The sequence below is a fragment of the Hippopotamus amphibius genome, chromosome 15 (assembly GCF_030028045.1).
Source record: "Hippopotamus amphibius kiboko isolate mHipAmp2 chromosome 15, mHipAmp2.hap2, whole genome shotgun sequence".
NCBI classification, from domain to species: Eukaryota; Metazoa; Chordata; class Mammalia; order Artiodactyla; family Hippopotamidae; genus Hippopotamus; species Hippopotamus amphibius.
Genome location: NC_080200.1, coordinates 44,248,092 through 44,272,448, shown reverse-complemented (window position 1 = coordinate 44,272,448; position 24,357 = coordinate 44,248,092). Strand labels below are relative to the sequence as shown.

The window sequence follows — 24,357 nt, the reverse complement described above, 5'->3', positions numbered from 1 at the left end:
AATTTCACAGAAACCCAAACTTTGATATATCACAGTAAAATTTCAAAATATAAAGACTAAGAAAACCTGAAAAGCACACAGAAAATTCGCAGCTTGTTCACAAAGGCAGTACAGTCAGACTGACAGCATGAATGTCAGAAGAGAGCAGAATAACCTTCGGAGGACTGAGCCCAAAACAAGATGGAGTTGTTTAGGACACACAGTGGAGGGTGCTGGAGTCACCGCCACTGTGATCAGTCACAGGACACACAGCCTCTGCAGGCCAAGAAGCTCACAGCTTAAAAAGGAATTTCTGGCCTGTGAGCCAAAGGACCAGAAGCTGAAGCTGGCTAAAGCAGCAGCCCATGTGGAGACTAGGAGGCGAGGCCCTGGAATCCCACGGAATCTGCAGCCCTGAAGTGGAGAAGCAGCCCAGGGAGAGATGAGCATCCCCCCGATCTCCTTCCAGCAGAGCCAGGACGATGTCCTGGTGACTTCCTGGCCTTTGTCTCTAGCGACTGGCTAGAAATCCATGAAACAATATAAATGGATAGAGGAAGTACTGATAGAAAGGAGCACCTGTTCCACAGACGAGCATTTCCGGTGCTCTTGTGTGCAAGCCTGCAGATTTATTCTTGGGAAGAGGCATTCGAGGATTTCTGAATATTATACCCTCTCCTTCACTCTTTTTTGAGCCTGGTACGTCTGGTTTCTTTGTACAGGCTTAGAGCTCTGCCCAAGGATTTCCTCTTCTTACCTTTATTTCATACTTACAAACTTAAGTGCAGGTACAGGTTTTCCGTTTATCTTGGTTTCCGGTGTCTTTTAGCTCAGACGCCAAAAGCAGTATACAAATATTCAATTTCATGCATCAATCTAATATAAAAAAAGTTCTTTGAATAATAAATGAATTAAATATCATAGTTCCCTAAAGCTCTCTTGAAGGTCAGGGATTTTATTGATGAAAAAATGCAGTAAATAGTTATTTGTGGGCTTCCCTGGTGGCGCAGTGGTTAAGAATCTGCCTAACAATGCAGGGGACACGGGTTCAATCCCTAGGCCAGGAAGATCACACATGCTGCGAAGCAACTAAGCCCGTGCACCACAACTACTGAGCCTGCAGTCTAGAGCCCTCGACCACAACTACTGAAGCCCACACTCTGCAACAAGAGAAGCCACTGCAATGAGAAGCCCATGCACTGCAACAAAGAGTAGCCCCTGTTCTCCGCAACTAGAGAAAACCTGCTTGCAGCAATGAAGACCCAATGCAACCAATAAATAAATAAATTAAAAAAAACAAATGTGCCTGAAAAATGTTAAGTTTAAAAAAGTTATTTGTAACCTCTTGCTTGTGTGAGGTGGCCATCCAGGTAGAACATTGTCACTATTAATGTCTCGGCTACTTTAAAATTTTTTTAATGCTTAAAAATTTTTTTACCATGTTTGAGCTTCTTTTAAGATGTTTCTCTTTTTGTCATTTTACCAAGAACATCAGTAATACAATAAGAAAAAGATAAGAGGTATAAAGACTGGAAATAAAGGAATACAATTTAATATTGGCAAATTACATGATCTTCCTGATTTAAAAAATCTGAGAATCAAATGTCAAACCAATATAAATAGTTCACCAAGACTGCCGAATTCACCATCAGCATACGAAAAAAAAAAATCAATAGAATTTCCTATAAATCAATAATAACCATTATTTTAAAATCCTATATGGAGCATTAAATATAACACAAAAACACATCATAAAAATATATACATGTAAAATATTTTACTTCCGTATGGCAAAAAATTTCCTAAACAAAATCGAAGTGACTGACTAGAAGATATTTGCAGTGTATTTAATGAACAAAAGGCTAATTCCAGAATACATAAAGAACTATAATTCAATGACAAAAATATACGAGAATTCCCTGGCAGTCCAGGGGTTAGGACTCTGCACTTCCACTGCAGAGGGCACAGATTCAATCCCTGGTCAGGGAACTAAGATCCTGAAAGCCCCGCAGCACGGCTGAGAAAGAAGAAAAAAACTAAATACAGAGAAAACCTGGGTAAAAGGAAATGAATAGGAAATGGACAACAGTTATAAATGATCAAGAAATACAGGGAAAGTCACTCAAACTTATAGTAGTTATTGGGTGAAAATTGTAACTATTAGGAATCATCTTTTTTAAATCAGGTTGGCTGTAAATAAGAAATTTCAGAATATGATATGTGGGCAAGATGTAGGGAGAGGAGAACACGTGTACTTTCTAGCAGAAGTATATATAATAGTTCCTCTCTCGGGGGAAAAATTTGGCAGTGCTTGCTAAAATGGAAGCTATGAAACAATTTAAATTTCTGTCTGTAGCAAAGTAATGAGTAAAATATATTACATCCATAAAAAGGAAAACTATATAGCAATTCAAGAAACAAGTTAGATCTATACCAGTTAACCAGGCTCAGCTCAAAAATAGTGCTGAATGGGAAAAAAAAGCTAAACGCAGATTCAGTACTGTATGATACCAATTCACAGTAACAACCATAAGGAATCTAAGAGTGTGTCACACAAAAACTGTGCAAGACGTCTTTGGTAAAAAGATAAAAGTGTTCTAAAAGATATGTTCTTAAGACCTCAATAAATGGAGAGAGACATAGCCTCATCAAATTAGTTAGGATTCTGTTTGGCCCCATGTAATAGAAAACCGAGAATAACAATGGTTTAAACAAGAGAAAAGTTTATTTCTCTCTCGTGTGTAAGTCCAAAAGTTGGCACTACCTTTGATCTGCACAGCACCGAGTGCTTCATTTCATTAGATCCTTGTAATAACCTTATAAGGGAACCAGACAGGTTAACACCATTTTGCAAATGAGAAAACTGAGGTTTCGGGAAACTTGTAACCTGCTTGAAGTCACAGACTTGAGACCAGACCAGTCTGACTGCCTGCAGGTATTCAACGTGCTCTCCCCTAACTCACAGCCTCCTGTTTCAGTTGGGTGGAACCCAGCCACGTTCTTAGACCCAGATGGACACTCAGAAAATTCTTTGGTTTCACATAACCTGCTTGAGGCCTTTAGTTAATGTTCCTAAAACAGGAAATATGCTAACACAGTATAATTGGGTATGTCAGACCACAGTGCTCTGGCACGTCCAAAAATACGTATCTTGAGAAGGCAATGGCTGGAACTAAATCAGTCTCTTTGCTCTCACGATAGGCCTGGTATCGGTGAAGGCTCATCTCTTATCTGATGACAGTATCTGCCTCTGTTGTTAACAACATAAAATGTTTTTGTCCTTGAGTGGGTTGCATTTGACCTTACTTTCTTTCAGCTATATTGTTATTATTCTGTCGATCTTTATCAACTGTAGTTACCGGTGTATTGATATCAAATAATATTTACCGATGATTTTCAGAAATTTAGGAGACTCCTCTGTTCAGTGTTTTGAGATCAAAATAAAGATTTCTGAGAAAATTATTTTCAAACTGGGGAATTTTTCTCTTTCAAAGTCCTTTCTTCCATAACATGAAAAGGCACTTCCATAGCCAGTATGCATTTTTTTTAAGAACTTTTATTGAGATACAGTTGCATTTCTCTTCAGTACGATTGTTTTAGATGTATATGTGCAAGAAAGTAAACAGAAGAGAGCATAAACTTGTCTTTTTCAAAGCTCATAAACTTGCTATAACATACAGAGAGCTGTAGTGTAGAAATCAAGTAAGCTTGGTGTGTAAGTAATAATTTAAGGAATCTCTGTGGTCTTTGATGAGCATGTCGAGTCACTCGTTCTCAGCGTGTGGATGTTATCAGCCAATATCTGTTAACAAGTGGAAACTGAACTTGTTTTATTGGTCATTTTGGATTTTTTGGTGTGTTCTTTACTGATGTGGAGTTCTTTAGCTCGGCTAGATAGTAACCCTTTGTTGACTAAATACATTGAAAACATCTTCCCCTTGTCAGTTGCTTATGTTTTGGGGAAAGAGGGGTTATAGGTTTGAATTTTTTACGTAGTTGAACTTCTTTTTATGGGTATAGGCTTTGTGTGTCTTAAGAAAAATTTCCCTCTCCTAAGAACACAGGCACATGGTTTAGAGATTTTTCTTACTGAAGTTTTTAGTTTACTCGGAACTTATTCTGGACATTATGAAAGTACCAAGCTATTATTCTGTATTTTTTCTCACAGGTGGTGCAGCTGAGCAAGCTGGAACAATAGAAGCTGGAGATGAAATTCTTGCCATTAATGGGAAGTCCCTGATTGGGCTCATGCACTTCGATGCCTGGAATATCATGAAGTCTGTCCCAGAGGGGCCTGTGCAGTTAGTCATTAGAAAGCACAGGAATTCTTCATGCAACAAGCACTGGTAGTAACACTAACAGTGCTTATTACATTTTTTTTTTTCAACCAGAATCTCTTTTTCTCAGTTCCCTTCTTTCTTCAGTGAATCAGAAATGACTTCTTTACACAAAAGGTTCCTGAAACAACAGAGAAGCACTGGTGTGGCAAGGACTATAAAACTCTCCAGTTTTTTACTTACACCTGAAGCAGCAGCAATGAAGCTGAAATCTGGAAGCCTTCAGCCTGGATCACCTAGGCCAGGAGGGTTCATTTCGTTCCAGTGCCTGTCCCCTACTGCCTTTTGTTTCCCGATGGGGACACAAGATGTGGCCTGCCCTTCTTCACTTGAAACATTTAGTGAGACCTCCGCATCCTTCTTGCCACCTCTCCCAACATACTCAATCCTGGCAACTAGGGAGCTAAGACAGTCTGAGGGGCAACACAGCTGTCACAACTAAAAGGACTACATATAGTTTTATATAACTTTGTAAGTGAATAACAGAATGCTTTTAGGCACATCCAGTGGAAGGAGCTGTAGGTCTGTATAATAAGAGCATGAGACTTGAAAAAAAGAAAATCAGCTATGACCTAATGGTTAGACTGAGCTCAGGAATTATCCAAAAATGAAAAAGCAAAATACAGAAAGTGGTATTTTTAGAGAGTGTAATATGCAGCATAGGGCTGCATCGTTTCCCGCGGTGGTCATTCATCACCGCAAAGTGCTGACCGTGGTCTGAACATGTAGGTCCTAAGGCAATTTTAAGGGAACACGGTTCCAATAGACTGTACTAAATAGCCAGGAACTTTGCTGCTTAGAATGAGCAGAAAGTTCCAGCTCTGAAAGCACCTTGCATCTAGTTTGGAACTTGTCTTGAATAAATGCTTGAATTCAAGACTGGTCTACAAAAGAGCAAGCAAAAATATCACTGTCACCGAGTTCCCATTTCTGTATTTTGTGTACTCCAACCGCTAACTTAAACTAAACTTTTAGAAATCAGTGATCTTTTCAGTGTCCTCGGATTTATAATCCAAATAGAGGAGCCGAAAATAATCCTTATAGGGGACTTTTTTTTGTTTGGTTACTTTTTTTCCCCTTTCTCTACAAGCTTAAGTGTAACATTTCTAAGCACTGGATCTGTTTTCCTGACCTGGGTATAATGACATAGCTCTGCCAGTGACAAGTTTTTGCTCTTTTTGTTTTCCTGTTTCGCAGATTCTCCCTTTTGCCAGAAATGGGCCCCAGGAGGACACTGTTGTGACTCACACTTGCTTGTGACACTGGTCCCAGCTGCTCTCCTTCCCAAGCACGAGCTGCTTCGTAGTAACTGTTCCCACTCGATGTGCTGTTCCTCATCACAAAACTGGCTTTTCTCCCCTCGTACTGTACCTTTTTTCCTTAAAATCCAAACCCTCGTCAGCTTCATCCACCCAAATGTAATAAGACGATGGAGGACGAGGGTGAGTCAGTCTTTCAAGGTAAAGGAGCAGAAGTGCGTAGTTATTAAGCCACGTCCGCGGGTGGCACAGGCCAGCTGACTGAGTCCTGGGAATACGGGTGAGGCCGCATGCCTGCATGCATGGTGATGCTAAGGTTTTATGTTGGAGGTTTCTTTAATTAACCTATTTCTGAGTGACTAATCCCAAGTAAACCTCTGTGGAGCTGGCCCAGAGGTTCTCAGATGGGAGTAAACTATCTGGCTGGTATGAGCCCAGATTTCTCATTTTTAAACAGGTTATACAAGAGAGAATGCAGTTCAGGAGTTAGAAAGAGTTGATTTAGCTTCTACTTTTCACTACTACAGTTCCAGGTAGGATACTATAGGAAGTCAGTGCAAGGTGCATGCTAGACTGTTTTTAAGTCTCTTGGGGTCAGTTTTGTGGCTTCTGCTTCCTTGCCTAAATGATGAGAGACTGAAGGAAGTCAACATTTTTGCCTCCACTCTTCCAGCTGTGCCTACACAGAAATGCACAGTCCTGTGTGGCAGACAGGAGTTTCTGGAGCAATAGAACGGTCTCCTTCTAAGAGTTCCTAATCCTCGTATCTGAAGAGTGCAAGGATGGCCCTCTGGTCACTAAACTATATTCAAGTCATCAGCCATTTCCAGTGGATCTTGCCAGAAGGGTTCCCTTGGAATTCAACAATTGGAATTTAAGGGAGGAAGCAAAAGCTAAACTTTGACCCTAAGATAGAAAGCTGTTTATTTGTCGTCAGTGTTCAAGGCATGACTAGTATTTCTAATTACTCTAATAAGTTCCCACACTTCCTGATGTGAACACTTATGGTATTGTCCTACTAAAACTTGCATTGTTTTGGTTTTTTAACTGGTCAGTCATCCACAATAAGCTATGATGGTAACTGTGTTATAACATGTAAATTGTAGTTGCAAAGATATACCGTGAAGGTTGAAATAGGTTGGGTTTCATTTCTCTCCTCGCATACAGAGTTCATTTAATTTAGGGTTGACTTAATTGGCACCACACCTGTTGTATGATATTATACATTATCCTTTATTTATGTAAAATAAAATGCCTTATATATTAAAGAGTAAGTGCAATAATAGGAAATAGCCTGTACATTTTTAAAATGTTGTCGCCAAGTTATGTAAATCCACATCTCTATAAACAACCTTTTCTAAGTAATTTTAAAAAAATAAACACTGTTTACTACTTGGTTTTTTTTTTGTTTGTTTAGTTTTGCGACTATAGAATAACGTTTTAAACCATCAAGGTAAGAAATAGTGATTACCTGAATGGGTGAGAGGGACAAAGGTGAAGTCAAGTCAACCACTCTTCTTCCATGGCCACACTCAGGCTCTGACACAGTCCAAACCCCTGCCACCTCTGAAATCTTAAAATCAAACATCTCAAACCTTTACCACCTCCTGACCTTCTGGAGCTGACTCCCCTTCCTCACAGCACTGCTTCTTCAATTTCAACAGGCCCTCCGGTCCCTAGGCAACTCAATTTTCTCCCCTTCAAACCACCCCCCTACCCCCCGCCGCCCCATTTCCTTCCTTTCTCTGCCTGTTTAGACTAGACCTCACAGTACAGGACAACCACCTCCGTCCAGCCCACAGGCACGCAGCTCCCTCGCCCCAGCTAATCTGGGATCCTTCCAACCAGCCAGCCTCTGGGTGCCCACACGCCCGTTCCCAGAGAAAAACCTCACACATACCCAGTATGACGCTGCTGTAAATGCACGGTTTCCAACCTCAACTGGATTCTGGATGCTACTCAGCAACTGTTTCCTTGTTAGTTTCTTCTCTCGTTTTGATTTTCCCCAGCACCTGATCAGCCTCGGCAGGTCCGAAGAGTAACCGGAAAGAAAGGGTCTGGTCTGAGGGGAGCCCCTACCACATAGGTTCCTGCAATGAAAGGGCTCAACTGATCCACTCAGAGACTGGCAGCCTCAGCTCACCCAACCCCATAAGGGCAACACCAAGCACAATTCGCACCCTTCCTCTCGATCCCCCCAAGGCAGCTAAGTAGATCTGAAAAAAGATGAAAATCAGCTGGTATCCAACTTTCCTCTCTCATCCTAAGGGAGGGACTGAACAATGCCTAAACACAGAGCTCTGAAGGAACCACTCCTGATCAAAGGGCAGGCTTCAACAGAACCCACCTCCCCCATTAGACAGTTTCAGCAAGGGTCCTTCTCGTAAACACAGAACCAGGAAAGGTAGCGGGTGGGTGTTGAAACACAGTATGCAAAAGGCAGATAAAAAACATAATTTGGGGGACTTCCCTGGTAGTCCAGTGGTTGAGAATCTGCCTTCCAACGCAGGGGACTTGGGTTTGATCCCTGGTTGGCAGAACTAAGATCCCACATGCTTCAGGGCAACTAACCAGGCACACAACTAAAGAGCCCGTGCGCCACAGCTAAGACCCGACGCAGCCAAAAAATAAATATTTTTTTAAAAAATGCAGTTGCAGAACATTTTTTAAAAATAAATAATGTGGCGGACTACCTTGGGAATCAAAAGAAAATTATAATCACAAACTTTCATATTCTCATTGCACTCAAAGAGAATGTGGCTTCTAAGAAGCACAAGATCAGAGATAAGAAAATCAAATGAGATTACTACGGATCTGGTAGAACTAAGACTAGAAACTGAGGAGACCACCTTAACAAACCAAAGCCATATAAGAAGCTTCAAGTCAAATCAAATTGCAGAAATACAAGTCAGTGACATTGAAAGTGAACTTGATGAACTTGAAAAATGCTTAGAATACAATGAAAGTGGACAAAATAAATTTATACATAAAATAAAACCTGAATTAAATGTTAGCCAATAGAATCCAGTAGTACAATAAAGACCATAAAGTCTAAGTGATGTTAATTCCAGGAATGCATGAAATGATTTTTAATTAAAAAATCTATAAATGTAAATGTAGAATGTAGTTCATTATATCATTAGGACACACAAGAAAAAAATCCTGTGAAAGACATACTTTTTTAAAAGTCTGCTTCAAACTCTAATGGGAATGATTCTGGAGTTTTTCCATGAAGAGTCAGGAATACACTCAAAAACAATGTTCACTGTTGTTATTGTTGGATAACAATATTCTAGAGGTACAAGCCAATAACAATTAGACAAAAATTTTTAAAAGAGGTATAAGTAGTAGAAATAAACAAAAGTATCATAGTTTGCACAGATATATCCAGGTACATGTAAGCACAAACACGTCAATTTAAAAACAATTAAAATATTAGAATTCAGTAAAGTTGGCTATCAAAAATTATCCACCAAGAGCTTTCCTATTTACAAATAACCGGTTAAAACATATTATAAGAGGAAGCACTGATTCACAATAGTAAGTAAAAATATATTTAACTTTGGCAAGGACTGCCAGGACCTAAAAGAATTACAAAATTCTATTAACGAACATAAAACCAGTAATTCAAACAAATCGGGAGATTTAGCTTATTCTCAACTCTTCTCAAACTAGTTTATAAATGTAATACAGGACTTCCCTGGTGGAGCAGTAGTTAAGAACCCGCCTGCCACATGGAAGCAACCTAAATGTCCACCAACAGATGAATGGATAAAGAAGATGTGGTACATATATACAATGGAATATCATTCAGCTGTAAAAAGGAACAAAATTGGGACATTTGTAGAGACATGGATGGACCCAGAGCCTGTCATACAGAGTGAAGTAAGTCAGAAAGAGAAAAACAAATACCATATATTAACACATATATGTGGAACATAGAAAAATGGTACAAATCAACCGGTTTGCAAGGCAGAAATAGAGACAGAGATATAGAAAACAAACATATGGGCACCAAGTGGGGAAAGCAGGGCAGGGCAGGTTTGGGTGGGATCAATTGGGAGATTGGAATTGCCATACCTACATGACTAATAAGGAAAAAAAAATATCAAATTATATGCTTTGGATATATGCAGTTTATTGTATGTCAATTGTATCTCAATAAAAGTTCTTAAAGAAAAAAAATTAATAAAATAAAATAAAGTAAAATAAAATAGCATTATCTCTCAAAAACAAAAAACAAAAAAGAATCCGCCTGCCAATGCCGGGGACATAGGTTTGATCCCTGGTCTGGGAAGATCCTACATGCTGAGGTGCAACTAAGCCTGTGCACCACAACTACTAATCCCGTGAGCCGCAACTACTGAAGCCCACATGCTACAACTACTGAAGCCCGAGCGCCTAGAGCCTGTGCTCTGCAAGAGAAGCCACCACACTGAGAAGCCTGTGTACCAAAATGAAGAGTAGCTCCTGCTCACCACAACTAGAGAAAGCCCGTGCACAGCAATAAAGACCCAATGCAGCCAAAAATTAAGTAAATAAATAAATGTAACAGAAGTTCAACAATGATCTCAAAATAATTTTTTTAACCTGAAAAAAATTATTCTAAAGTCCATTTGGTAGGATAAACATGTAAAAATAGCCAGAATTATTTTGAAAAAGCATAATAAGTGGGGGACTAGCCCTATTACAGCATCATCACAAAACTACTATAATTTAAATAGCATCTCCTCTTCCATAGAAAGCCAAACCACTGGAATAAAAATGACAGATAAGGGACTTCCTAGGTGGCGCAGTGGGTAAGAATCCACCTGCCAATGCAGGGCGCACGGGTTCAATCCCTGCCCCAGGAAGATACCACATGCCGCGGAACAACTAAGCCCATGTGCCACAACTATTGAGCCTGTGCTCTAGAGCCCGTGAGCCGCAACTATTGAGCCCATGCACCTAGGGCCCATGCTCTGCAACAAGAGAGGCCACCGCAATGAGGAGCCTGTACACCACAATGAAGAGTAGCCTCCACTCGCCACAACTAGCAAAAGCCCGTGTGCAGCAATGAAGACCCAACACAGCCAATAAAATTAATTTATTAATTAATTTTTAAAAAATGACAGATAAGATAGATTCTGAATTCAAAGAAAATTCAAAGGGGCATTCTAAATCAGTTACAGAGAACACAGATTAAACAATAGCTGATTCTGGAAAAACTGGCTAGATATTTTAGGGGAGAAAAAAGCTGGATCCTTGCAACAAAATCCTTCACAACAAAATAAAATCCCAGAGGCATCATACACAAATTTAAAAGCAAGAAAGGAAAATACAAGACCATCAAAATAGCTAAATATGCTAAAGTGAATATGAGGCTAAATTCAGAAGCTATAAAGCAAAAGACTCATAACTTAATGAGACTACATACAAATTAAAAACCACAGGGGGCTCCCCCAGCAGATTCAGGCAAGAGAATAGAACAGCAACATAGTTTGTTTTGTTTTGGCCACATCGAATGGCTTGCAGGATCTCAGTTCACCAGGGATTGAACCGGGGCCACAGCAGTAAAAGCCCAGAATCCTAACCACTAGGTCATCAGGGAACTCCATGACACAGTTTTTTAATTTCCTCATATCCCACCCACTTCCCACCACTAACACCACACACATACACCCAGACCAACTAGTATAGAAAAACCATGGTTAACAATCTACAACAAAGTTAGATGTGAAAGTATCCCCACAAACCCCAAAATGTACAAATGAGCAGGAACAAACTACCAACAGCAACAAGCCGAATTTGGTATCAGAATCTGTGCAAGGAAAGAAGGGAGCAACAGGGCATCTGATACCCCTAGGACACAAACCCACCCCACACCCTCACCCGCATCTCACAATCAACAGGGAAGCTCAGAGGACCCACTGGATAATGGCCCCTGAAACCTGAATAGTTTTTTTCACTTTCAAAAATGATCAGCCAATGCCCCACACTGAGGAGAAACTACTGGGAACAGAATCAAAATTGAGCAGAACAATATAGATCAAAAAAAAAAAAAAAAAAGAACGTCCAGATAAAGGTGGGTGAGAGTAGCAGAACCAGATCCCAGAAAGCAAGCTGCTGTATATATTTCTTTACTTTAAAAAACAGAAGGAGGTGTAGAGAATAAACAGAGAAAAGTTACCGTGACTTGCATCTCCCTTCTAAAATAGCAAAAGTAATTTCATGTAAAAATGGGCAACACAAGATAATCTAGGTCAAATCCCATACAAAGTTATCATGAGAAGAAGAAAAAAAAAAAAAGCATGAGGAGCAAATATAATCGCTAAAGACAATAAAGCACACAAGAAAGAAATTTAGGAAACCAATGAAAACTATAATACTTCAAAATGACTTAAAATACATCAGGAAAATGACACAAAATATGAATCAATAATATCAACAGAAATTAGAAAAGTTCAGAAATTTGTTAGTAAAGATCAGGAAAAAAATTCAGAAAAGACTAAACTAGAAAGATCATTCACAGTGAATAAACAGGATGCCTTAAGAGAAAGAGAAGATAAAAAGGGTGAAACAGTTAAAGATCAATATTGAAAAGAAGCCAAGGAAAAGTGACCAAAAAAGACACATAACAGCAATCCCCAAAGAAGAAAGCCTAAACAAGGGAGCAGAACAATTATGAAAACTTTGATCCTCCTGAAATTGAGAATAAAAAGATTTGATGTTACATTTTGAAAGAACACACCATGTACCTGGGAATACTGATCCAGAACAACCAACACCAAAACATACTGTAGTCACATTACTGGCAAAAAATCAGGGGGAAAAAAATCCTGTGAGTTCCATGCAAAAAGAATAAGGCATTCATGAGGGAAATAAAACCATGTTATAGTCAGACTTTGACAGTGATGCTTTTTGTCAAAAAAGTGCTGGGAGCCGTCCGGGGATTGCCTAAAGGCTCAGGCAAGGCCGAGCACTTCGGGAATGGCCTGCAAGGCGGGAATTCCGATGAAGGCATCTTCGGTTCGGGAGAGCTGCAAAGCAGGCATCTTGGAAGTACCGGAGTTCCCCGAGATTTAGTTTCACTATGAGTCTCCTTTGTGTACTTTTTCTTTCTAGGAATGATGAGCTCTCTGGGTGAGGGGCGCCAACGCTGCCTTCAAGAATGGTGGCTACCCCCCGCTTTCTTGGTGTTGTGGAAATTCTATGGGCCACAAACAAACCACATGTAGACCCTTAGGGGGCCCGGGTAATGGAGGAATGTTTAAACTTATTGTCCCCACCCTTGGGCCATGCTGGCAACTCGGCCGTCATGGGCCATGCATTGTGATCAGGAATGCTGCCTCACCCAATCACAATTACCCCAAACCTCTGAAGTGAGGGTCCGTCAAACCAAAGTTGCCTATAAAATATCCCATGCACGCTTCCCTTATAAGAACGGAATATTACGGGTATCTATGTTATGTCCATGTCCTGTATGTCTGCTGTCACGTAGCATAGAGAATGTAGCTCACTAATTAAGCTTAACCTGCTAACAATGTGTCTGTCACATCAAGCCTGGGCGCCTGAGAGGCCTGCCCTTAGAGATTGTTATCCTGTGTTCCCCTCCCCCTTGTAACCACTGGAGGGTTAAAACAAGAATGGTGATGTAAAGCATGGGGAAAAAATGTTTGATTGTTTATGGACAAGAACGCGACGAACTGATAAGAACTAATGATTACATAGAAGACTCATCACCTGACTAAGGACTGGCCCCCGGCGGAATCAATGGGACATTTGGGGGAGGGATATGGGGCCCCTAATGGAAAAATCCACAAAGCAAGATGTAAGATATATAAGACCCGAGCAAAAATTAAAGTCACTCTCTCTCGCTCTCTCTCTCACTCTCACTCTCTCACACTCTCTCACTCTCTCTCTGCCTCCTGTCTCTGTCTCTTTTTTTCTCGCCGACTCTACCCCTCCCAAGGGACTCCCTGGATCCTGCCTGGGCTGGACCCCGGCAAAAAAGAACATATTTAAGATACCAAAAAATGTGACCCAACCATTTTATCTCAACAAACTAACTTACCAATAAAAGGCTGCTGATAAACTGTCATCAGCATATGAAAACCCAGGGTATACTATTCTCATAAGCCCTTCCAGAAGAATCTACTAACAAATGAGCCAGACAAGCACAGTGGCTGGATAGACAACACAAGGAGTGGTGGTGAGCATTAAGCATGTGTTTACTTGGAGAGTTAAGACTAAAGTAAGAGTCAAAAGGGAGAGATTGTAGTATATAATGATGATATTCTTACAAAGCAGATGCACTGCAGCTACAGAAAGCAGAGGCACTGAACTGTACACTTAAGTATAGTTGAAATGGTAAATTTTATGTTATGTATATTTTACCACAACAAAAAAGGAAAAAATAAAGTACCCCATAAGTTTACATTGATACTTCTGATTCGAATTTAGAACTACAAGGGTTTTCTATCTTCTGTCTTAATGCTATAGCTCTACTTTTCCATATCAAGAATCCTACTTCTGGGGACCTCCCTGGTGGCGCAGTGGTTAAGAATCCTCCCGCCAATGCAGGGGACACGCGTTCGATCCCTGGGCGGGGAAGATCCCACATGCCTGAGAGCAACTAAGCCTGTGCACCATAACTACTGAGCCTGTGCTCGAGAGCCTGCAAGCCAAAACTATTGAGCCCACGTGCCACAACTATTAAGCCTGCCCCCCTAGAGCCCATGCTCCGCAACGAGAAGCCACTGCAATGAGAAGCCCGTGCACCACAATGAAGAGTAGCCCCACTCACCTCAACTAGAGAAAGCCCATGCGCAGCAACAAAGACCCAATGCAGCCAATAAGTAAATAAATATACATTAAAAAAAAAAAAAAAGGATCCTACTTCTCATCAAGGAAAATGATTATGATAAAAGAATGTTTATTTCCATAAGTTCAAGATACTTAAAGAAAACTAATGAGTCACCTTTTGAGAATGCTTTGGAACCAACTCTATTTTGAAAATTGGTGAATAAAATGTAGAAATTCTCCTACCTTTCCTCTATGAACTGTACTAAAAGGAACTGTAGGTAAGGTGAAGTTTCTCTTTATGGAAATATCCTAGCTAATAAACAAAGAAGAAATAATAATTAAAATATCACCACACGCAACCTCAATAAATCACAGAATCTAAGAACTGAACAGCAAGGTTGCTATTCACAAAACATCACAAAAAGAGAGACACCATGTGCTTCCTGATGAAAAGAACCCACCACCACCTATGAAACAGGTGCCTACAGAAAGCAACCTGAATCTGATGGAGCCGCACGCCCAATTCTCAGGAAGTACAGAAGTCAATCACACACATTAAACTACACTCTGTGGATACAGTCAGCAAAATCCAAACAACAGAAGGAGGGATCCAATCTCATTAACAAATATTCTGCAAGGAAAAAAACAAGAGAGATGAGGGAAAAAACCTATAGATTGAGAGAAACTAAAAAAGACATGTAAAACAAAAAATGAAACAGAACAAAATTATTAAAGATGTACACTGGGTTGGGATAGACACTACTCTTAGGGGTTAGGGACATGTAATTGGGAGGAAGCCCTGAACAGCTTCTAGATAGCTGGCAAGGTTCTATCTCCTGGCCTGGGTGATGGTTGCAAGCATACTTGCCTTAAAATAATCCATTAGCCTATACATTTGTTTATGACATTTTCCATTTGTATTTTAATCATAAAAATTAAATGAAACATTTATATACACAGTCATGTATTACATATTTTTGATTTTTATATTCATTATATTTAATCATACCTCCCCAAATTTTTATGATATATATATCCCCAAACCTGAATCCCATGCTGATCTCTTTCGTATGGTAATTAAGGTCTCCACAGATTCCATGTTTGAGCACTGCACCTTACACTTCACTGAATGGTTAAAAAAAAAAAAAAATTACTATAACAACTCCAAAGACTGGGAAAAAACAACTGCATCACAGACACAGCATTAATATCCATAACATAGGGAATGTCCTGGTGAATCAATACATAAAAAGATCAACACTCTCCATTAGAAAAATGAATAAAGAGCGTGAACGGGTAACTCACAGAAGAAAATACAAATTACCAATAAAGACAGTAAATACTAACCAGCACTTCAATAGAGACAATAACCTGGCCGCTCTCCTCTACTGTTACCTTGGCAAAGACCAGGACTGATGATGCCCTCTACAGTATTAGCTACAGCATGAGGACACCTGCATTCACATCCGTTGAAGTGGAAGTTAACACTTAGTCATAGAAAACTCGCTTTTATCTTTTATATTTTCAAGGTATACTCTTCGAGCACACTCACTTCTATTAATTCCTCCTACAGAAGTCAAGCAAATCAAAGATAGGTACAAAAATATACAATACTGTTTGTAACAATGAACATGAAGATAATCCAAATGTCTGCTAATGGGAGGAGTTACACAACGATGCCAAAAATGATTAAAAAGGAGGATGTGTGCTTATTCTGAAAGTTCTCCACAATATAAGTGCAAAAAGTGAATTGCACACCAGTAGACAATGATGCTAGTGGGAAGGACAGTACACCACTGCTCGATGAGGCGTAAATGCCTACATAATTCCAACGCTGGGCTGAGGAAGGGTGGATGTCAATCTAACTTTACCATCCATACATGCCTCTTTGAAGAGCAGCTGGCAAGGTGACAAACATTAATGCCACTTCCTTACTTGGTGCTATTAAAGAATATACGACATGCGTGCAGAACTTACAAGAGTCAAGGAAATCATTCTGGGACCCAGTGGGCTGCAATGAATTGGAAATTACCTCAGGTTGTCAGTCATCTTCACCTGGATGAAAGTGAAATAGAACAATGTTATCTGACAATGTGTGTTAATATTCAAGATGGAGAGGCCACTGAGTTGGAATTAAACTTCATAAAGTAAGTACCTCACATAAACTTGTGACTAGAGGTTTCCATGTTCCTGGGGGCAAGAGTAGCCATGTGTGGCAGTCACAGACCCTTGCCACCATCAGGCTGGATGTCATCACTCCTGGGTCCTATACTGCCACTGAACCACACACCAGCCCCTCACTTTCCTTCAGGTGGTGGCCAAATTCAAAAGTTTGTCATATTTTAAAAAGGTATCGTACCCACCTGCTCGCAAACAATGGGAAGAACTGAGTAACGGGTTGCATCAGAGGCCACAAGGCAACCTTGCTTCAGCAGGCCAGGGCTTTCTTGGCCAGCTGACATTTGATGGTGCTTCTTTCTTCTGAGAACATACAGAACTAGCCAACTTTCTCATCCCCCAAAGATAACTTACACGTCAGTTATACCAAGATATCAGAATAAAGCAGGGCTATCATTGTATTTTGCACCACCATGAGAATTTTTTGCATGCCCGCTATTCTGGTTTTGTCTCTGTTAGAGACAAGAAGCCTCCTCCAAGTCCCCAAATAATAAAGGAAAAATCATGGTTGAACACCATTACTGTTTTCAATCACTTCAGGATAAAAAGCTCACTTATCAGATAAGGCGAGACTGGGCAACCCCTCCTCTCCAAGCCTGTTCTTCAATACACGAAGACAGTAACTGGGGTTTGAGGAGATCAAAACAAGATTAAAACTACTTTACTAGGCACAGAGCACGCATTAAGTTTCCTTTCTCCCTTCTGTTACAGCATTGTTCTAGACCAGGTTATTCTAAGGAATACTCAGCAATTAACACATGAAGAAGTCAAAAAGCAGCAGATTCTTTACCCAAGAGATCTTTATGTAAGCTTTATTATATTAAAACTCACCACTTGATTCTTGGATCTGAAGGCTTTTAAAAGGGGCCTAAGCCTGTGGACATACTGCCCCTTCCACACGGAACAATGTCCCTGGAGTCACACTGTTCCTGCTTACAGAGAACTGTAAGCAGCAGCTTCTATAGGAAGAATGAGCTCTAGAGAACACCCTCCCCTCTGGATTGTACCACTTCTCCTCTCCTCTGGAGACACAGACGTGTACTGAAGCTGGGGTCACACACCGGTAGAGCGGCCGGGCACTCTGCTCTGAAACAAACACTGACAGAAGCTTGGGTGAGGCCCTTTCCCCCTTGCTTGAGAATACAGATGCTGCTGCTGAAGTCAAGAATACCTCAGAAGCGTCCATTACCTCACTTCTAAAATCTTTTCAGGAGAAACACAGTAAATATTCACCTAAAAAGAAATTCCCAGGACATCGTATAAGTTTCAAGTATCCGTTTTGTGGGAAGAAACCATAAATTAATACTTTCTATACTTAATTACCACCAGTAGTATCATTTTTGGAGGCAAAGGAGGTTATTTTAATGGATAGAAAAATCTGTCTTTTTTCATGAGTTAAGATAGGGATTGGCTACTGCCTGTGGCCAGCTGTCTATTTTTGTAAATGAAGTGTCACTGGAATACAGCCTCACCCATTTACTTCTACTGTCTATGGCAAGTTTCATTCAGCAAAGCTGAGTAGCTGTGATACCGTAATTGGCTCACAAAGCCTAAAATATTTACCATCTGGCCTGATAAGAAAAAGTTTACCAATCCCTACATAGAAATATTGCCACACTATACTAACATTAAGTAAAACTTCATCAGAAAGAAAACTAAAACCACAAAAACTAGAATTCAAAAATACAAATGACATGCTTGCTCTGATTCAGGCACTTTCAAGGTCATAGTTTATTTATTACTTCAGATAAAAAGATAGTATACATATTAAGGAATCCCTTAAAATTCATTTCTAGAGTTATACACCATCTAGTACTTTTGCATTGAATGTTAACCAAAAAAAATCTCTAAACACCTGAAAGCCCCACTAGTAACATGAACTATGGTAATAAAAAATTTGACATTTCATTTGTTCAATATATAGTATTTACATTATGAAACCAATCGTGATACAATAAACAGTGATAAAGAAATAGTAAAAATAAACTTTAAAAAGCAAAGGTTTATATTCTTACAATGTGCTAATTATCATAATTGTATATAAAAATTAAAACATAGCAGAGCTTTCTGTTACAAAATTCTTAATCATCTGAGTTGTAGTCATTACTTGCTAACGATTTACATGCAACATCTGCTAGTACTTACATTTGATTTTTTTCCCCCAAGAAAGTGTGAGTAGATATTTAAGAGCAGACATTAATTTACTTGTGGACAGAAAAAGATAAAACTGTACTCAAGATTAGTACTGGTCACAAGCCTCTTCTCTATAGAAATGATAAGAACAGTAAGACCAAAAAAAAATTCCAAAAAGGAGATGCATAGGCAAAGAGTACCATGAATGGCACAGCTCAAGAAATCTTGGGACCAATTAGACACACATCTTCTCTCTCTCCTTCAATGATGAGAGGTCTGTTTCGCCATCAAATTATAATGACTGTAGTAAGGGGCACCAGGTGTACAACTAATTAAATCTTGCAAAATACTAAGATGGGCAGGGGTGGCCAAAAAAGGAACAATTTATATATAATTTAAACTATGTACAGCATAACTGGAATGCAGCTCATCCCAAACTGGCTGTGTGAAACAATGGGACCTTTATGATTTAATAGTTAAAATTATAACAAGTGTAATAATACAAGAGATTTACATGGGAAGCAAAATCCGAGGGGCACTATATTATTTACTGTGTATTTCAATTTAAAAATAATTTTGCTAAGTATACATCTCAACTGAGGTCTATGTATAAAATGTCTTAATAGATACAGATATTACCTTTGGTGAGTTAAAGGCCTTTTTGTGACTTCTGTCTGAATTGCAGGCAGAATGCTAGATGTACACGCACGTGTGGGGAAAACTCAACCTGAGGTCATCCAGAAGATGAGCACGTGAGGAGGCATACCAGAAACCCAAAGCAGGTACCAGTGAGGATGGCAACAAGGAATGGAATGCCAACATGGCAGTAAAACATTTTTCAAAACAGAAAGAGGAAGGCCTCTCGTACCAGCAGAATCCTGCATACGTACACAAAAGAAAAAGCCACCCACCATTTCATAAAACAAAAACCAATTATAGTGTGGGAAGTACAAACTGCAGACAACCAGAAGTCCATAGAAGAAAAACGACTGGTTCCCGGGAGAGAAAGGAGGACGCCTGGTCCCGAGCAGGGTCACTTGGTGAAGGCCGCCACCACCGCCCACAGCACCTCGTTGGTGCCGGCCTTCAGACACTCCACCTCGGGGTCTAAGTCCAGGAGCTGCCGCACGCGCTTGGTGGCTAAGTCGTACTGCTCGTCCAGGAGGGGCGCAAACGCGTTCTCCAGGACATCCGAGGCGTGGGCCAGGTAGATGAGGGCCAGCAGGCGCTTGTCCATACGGTGAGGGTCGTTCACCCACTTGTCGAGAACGGCCTCCTGCACCTTCTTGATGAGGCGCTGCTTAATGTTGTTGTTAGTGAGAGGATGCGTCGTCATGTCGAAAAGAAGGAAGTTCTGTTTCTCGGTTGTCAATACGCCCTTTTCCACCAGGTTTTTAGCTAATCGTTCCCGCACGTTTCTTAATTGATAATGCAATTTTAATGGATTCCATGTCTCCCCTAAACAAAAGATTCCAGAAGTTAGAAATGATAGTTATTATCTGCTAATCTTATTAAATTTTGTACTATTAAAATGAAAAGCAACATTTGACTTTTTTTCCTCTAGAGAAACAGAAGAAAATCCAACTGTGTTTTCTGGCCAACTAAACTTTGATTTTCAGGCACAACAATTATCAAAAGACCAAACTGAAAGCAGTCTCCAAACCAGTTCTCCTAATGTGGAAATAAGCCAATTACTAAATTATGTTTGGTTTCTCGCTAGCTATTGCCAAAAAACAGCCAATAGCAAAACATGACACTTCTTTTCTGTTAAACACCAATCTGCAACAAAGAGAGAAAAGAATTAAAAAGTTTCCTGATTAATATGTTATTCCTTAAACTGCTACATACGCCTGGCTTATAAAGCTAGGAAAGTCTGTTTAGGTGATGCTATTCTTTGATGACAAATAATACAAAGCTAATCATAGAAGGACAAACATTTTCATCATTTTAATCTTGTCATCTACGTGCATTTCCTTTCAAGACAGAAATACTTTAAAAGCCAAATATTTTTCACTAAAACATTTTTCTTTATAGAAGACTAGAAGGAAATATATCAAAATATTATTCTTGATTATCTTTGGGATTATATGTGACAAATTTTCTTTTTTGTACTTTCTGTATTTTCCAAATGATCTCCAATGAACATGTAACTATTTGGGTATTTTGAAAAAAATACTATAGTTAACATTCTCAATTGGAACATGTTAAGAGATCAACCACAGGCACTTTTTTTATACACAAAAGCTGTGTAAGACTGAAATTTTATAATATTGAGAAAAAACAAACTGTACTGTCTACTACAGCAGCCATTAACTATACAGGGCTATTAAATTTAAATTAAGACTCCAGCTTCCATTGCAGGGGGCCAAGGTTGATCCCTGGTCAGGGAGCTAAGATCCTACAAGCCATGTGGCTAAATAAACAAATAAATAAGGAGGGAAAACGACTCAGTTCCTCAGTTGCCCTAGCCATATTTCACGTGCTCAACAGCCAAGTGCGGCTAGAGGCTACTGAGTGGACAACACAAATAGAACATTTCCATTGTCGCAGAAGGCTCTAGTGGACAGTGCTGCCTTAAAATACATTACTATTCAAAATTATTTTGCCATATGACTTAACACTAAAGAATATGGGTCTATGAGTGAGTAATCAGTCTTGGACTTACCTTCTGCCCTTAAACAATTAGAAATCTGGAAAAAATATATGAAATAACTGTTTTCAGATGCTAGCCAAAACGCAGCCCAGAGCTGTGACCTTTGAGAGAAACCTAACTAAGCCCTACTGTACTGCCCAAGCTTACTACCTAAAGGCACACCCCAGGCAGCAGAACAAAATAAAAGACTTCAAGTGGAGCACAGGACTCACACTGTGTTAAAAAGGCAGAGATCAGAGTTGGGGGGTGATAAAGCAGCTAGAATATGCAAGGCAGTACTGGAGAAGAGGGGACTATGCAGAATAAGAGTTCTAGAAATCTGTATGGTGTTTGCTTGAATCTGGCTAAAAATGAAGCCACACATGTTATGTAGAGAAACTCCACAAAGCAAGGTAAACAAAGAAACTACCAGAAAGTTGTAAGGTGAACAATTCCAAGAGTTCACAGAGGGCTGGGGAAAATTTGAGTGCCAATTAGCCTGAGTGGAAAGGTCTCACTGAACACCCAGGACATTCAGAAAGGATGCCAGAAGGATCACATCTTAGTAATAGGGCTAAACTAGTTCTTGAGTAAAGGCTACTCCAGACCCGGCCTAACAAAGCTTACAAACTGATCCACAAGTAACTTAACTGCCTAGTAAAACAAATTTCAACAGTCTTTAAAACAAAATTCAGCACACAACAACACAGCAGTCACAATGTCCAGCATCCAATAAAAATTACTAGACTTGTGAAGAAGCAAGGGAATGTGACCCAAAAGTGTGTGTGGCGGGGGGGGGGGGGGGGGGGGGGATCAACAGAAACAATTAACCAAGGACTTCCCTGGTAGTCCAGGGGTTAAGACTCTGCACTTCCACTGCCGCCCCCCACAGGCTCGATCCCTGGTTGGGGAACTAGGATCCTGCATGCAGCGGAGTGGCAAAAACACAAAAAGATTAAAAGCAAAAAATAAAAATAAAACAAGAAAAGATAACCTTCTCAAATAAAAATCCGTGGCAAATCAGCTACCACAAAAAAGAAAAAACAATCCCTGCATTCAAGTTCCTTGATAACTTCAAAAAGTAAAAGAGCTGAAATATATCTGGAGCTCTATCAGATTTTAAAACTCAATAGTATAAAAGAAAAATATAACTCAGTAATAAGTGAAATTCTACTTATTTTCAATTTCTGGTGTTAAATTAGCCTACACCTACATTTAATACTGAGAAATCATTAAGAAAAACAAAAAACAACAACAAAAAAGAAATCATGAATGAAGCTCTATAGCATAATGTGTTATATATAAGAGCAAACACTGGAGCCAGACTGTTTGGATTTGGATTCCAATCTGGTCATTTCCTAGCTGTGCAACCCTGGGCAAGGCTTCTTATCTCTCTATTCCTCTGTTTCCTCATCTGTAAAGCGACAAAACCAACTCTTTCCAGATCTTAAGTGTTATTATGAGGATTAAGTAAGTTAAAGACATATCAAGTTCTTAGAATAGAGCCTGGTACATGGTAAGCTCTCAATGAATGTTATGTATTATTATTTATCCATGTGCAGAATCAAGCACTTTGGCAGAAAGAGTTTGTCCTATTTATAATGGTCTAAAAAATCATATTAGGTACTGAGAATGCAAATATTAGCAAGACATATTTCTAACCAGAAATTTTAAATCAAGTGAAGGAAATAGATTCACAATATAACAACTAACTGTACTTACAGGCTAGAATAAGACGTAAATAGGGCCATAACAAAAATACGAACCAAGTGCCCAGAGGAATAAGAATTTTACTTGAGTTTGATGTTAAGGGCATATATCTTTTCAAAGGTTAGTTATGACTTTCATTTTTGTACCAACCCACTATCTCCCCAGTAAATGCCTGCCTGCTGTACCCTTCACCAGTTTGGGTTTTGTCTTCTGTTTTCTAATGTCATTGGCACGTGGTAGGCAGCCTAAAGCACTAGGCTAAAACTGTCTAGGCTGTGTTTTCTGACATTCTTAAATGACATCTGGAAATTTAAACTAATAAACACAAACTAATCAATAGCCAAATTTATGTAAAAGCCCATAAAAAATATAGTTCAAATTCAAGATTAATTAATTAACTATACTTATAATAATAATTTATCAGTTATCAAATAATTACTATTCCCTGGCAACTCATTAATCAATTAGGAAGGTATTCTATGTCTCAGAAAACATCTTGGCCATCTATTCTCAAATAACTGGGGTGGAGGAGGAGGGCGGATTTTAAGATTATTCTGAGAAACTCATAGGTAAAGTTCTCTTTACAGACCTTTAAAAAAAAAAAAAGGCAAAAATCCCTCTGATGCTGCTATACAAGGACTTTTTTCTCTCATTGGAAATAAATGGTATTAGCAGTTTATAACTTACTCTCTATTGTACTGAAGTCATGCTAAGGTTTATCCACACCTTATCCACAATTAAATCTTCTATATTGCAACCAACAGAATAAGAAATGCTTATAAAGTTCCTGTGACAAATTTCTCAGATCCAAAATATGCTAGCTTAGCTTAGTGTTGCTACTAAAACAAGAAAACCTGAACACAGACCCACCTTCAAATAAAGTGTTCCATTTATGACTGGACCTTCTTATGGGCAATCATTTCTGCCTCAGAGGAAGTAATAAAAAAAGGACTCAGACATCATTATCTTTTGATGTGATTCCCTGGGAAAGGGCAAATCTTCTGTGCTCATTTCAACAAAAATGTTATTCAGATTGCCTCAGATATTTTTTAAAAATGAAGAAATCCTGTAAGCGAAAAGCTGAACCAGTATTGGTAATATGTAAATATTGTTTAATAATATTTTGAGCACTCCAAAAAAGGCACAATAAAATAACTGAGTGGTCTAAGTGTCTTGGCATCCTGACATTTCTGCCTTTTTTTTTCCTATTGGGCCTTTTGCTTTTTAATTTTTTAAATTTTAGTTGATTTATAAGTCTGCCTTTTGAAAGAACCATATTAAGCTAATTCCAAAGAATAAAGTTACCCCTGAGATTAGCATACTTAAGACAACAGTATAAACTGGG

At 39.3% G+C, this 24,357-nt stretch overlaps 2 protein-coding genes across 16 annotated transcripts in view; one reads left to right on the top strand and one right to left on the bottom strand.

Annotated features, from left to right (window-relative positions):
• PDZD2 (PDZ domain containing 2) overlaps nt 1–6,960 on the top strand; it is a 190,633-nt gene extending 183,673 nt beyond the window's left edge. For 13 of the 14 annotated variants that reach the window (XM_057708100.1, XM_057708102.1, XM_057708101.1 and 10 more), the window contains one exon: nt 4,148–6,960. In XM_057708100.1, the coding sequence (XP_057564083.1) occupies nt 4,148–4,329 (182 nt within the window). In that variant the 3' untranslated portion in view covers nt 4,330–6,960. The remainder of the gene's footprint in view (nt 1–4,147) is intronic. The other variant, XR_009049124.1, reaches the window with a different exon arrangement.
• Nucleotides 6,961–19,549: 12,589 nt separating this feature from the next.
• Nucleotides 19,550–24,357, bottom strand: part of GOLPH3 (golgi phosphoprotein 3) — a 52,916-nt gene continuing 48,108 nt past the window's right edge. For both annotated transcript variants that reach the window (XM_057709376.1, XM_057709377.1), the window contains one exon: nt 19,550–20,128. In XM_057709376.1, the coding sequence (XP_057565359.1) occupies nt 19,704–20,128 (425 nt within the window). In that variant the 3' untranslated portion in view covers nt 19,550–19,703. The remainder of the gene's footprint in view (nt 20,129–24,357) is intronic.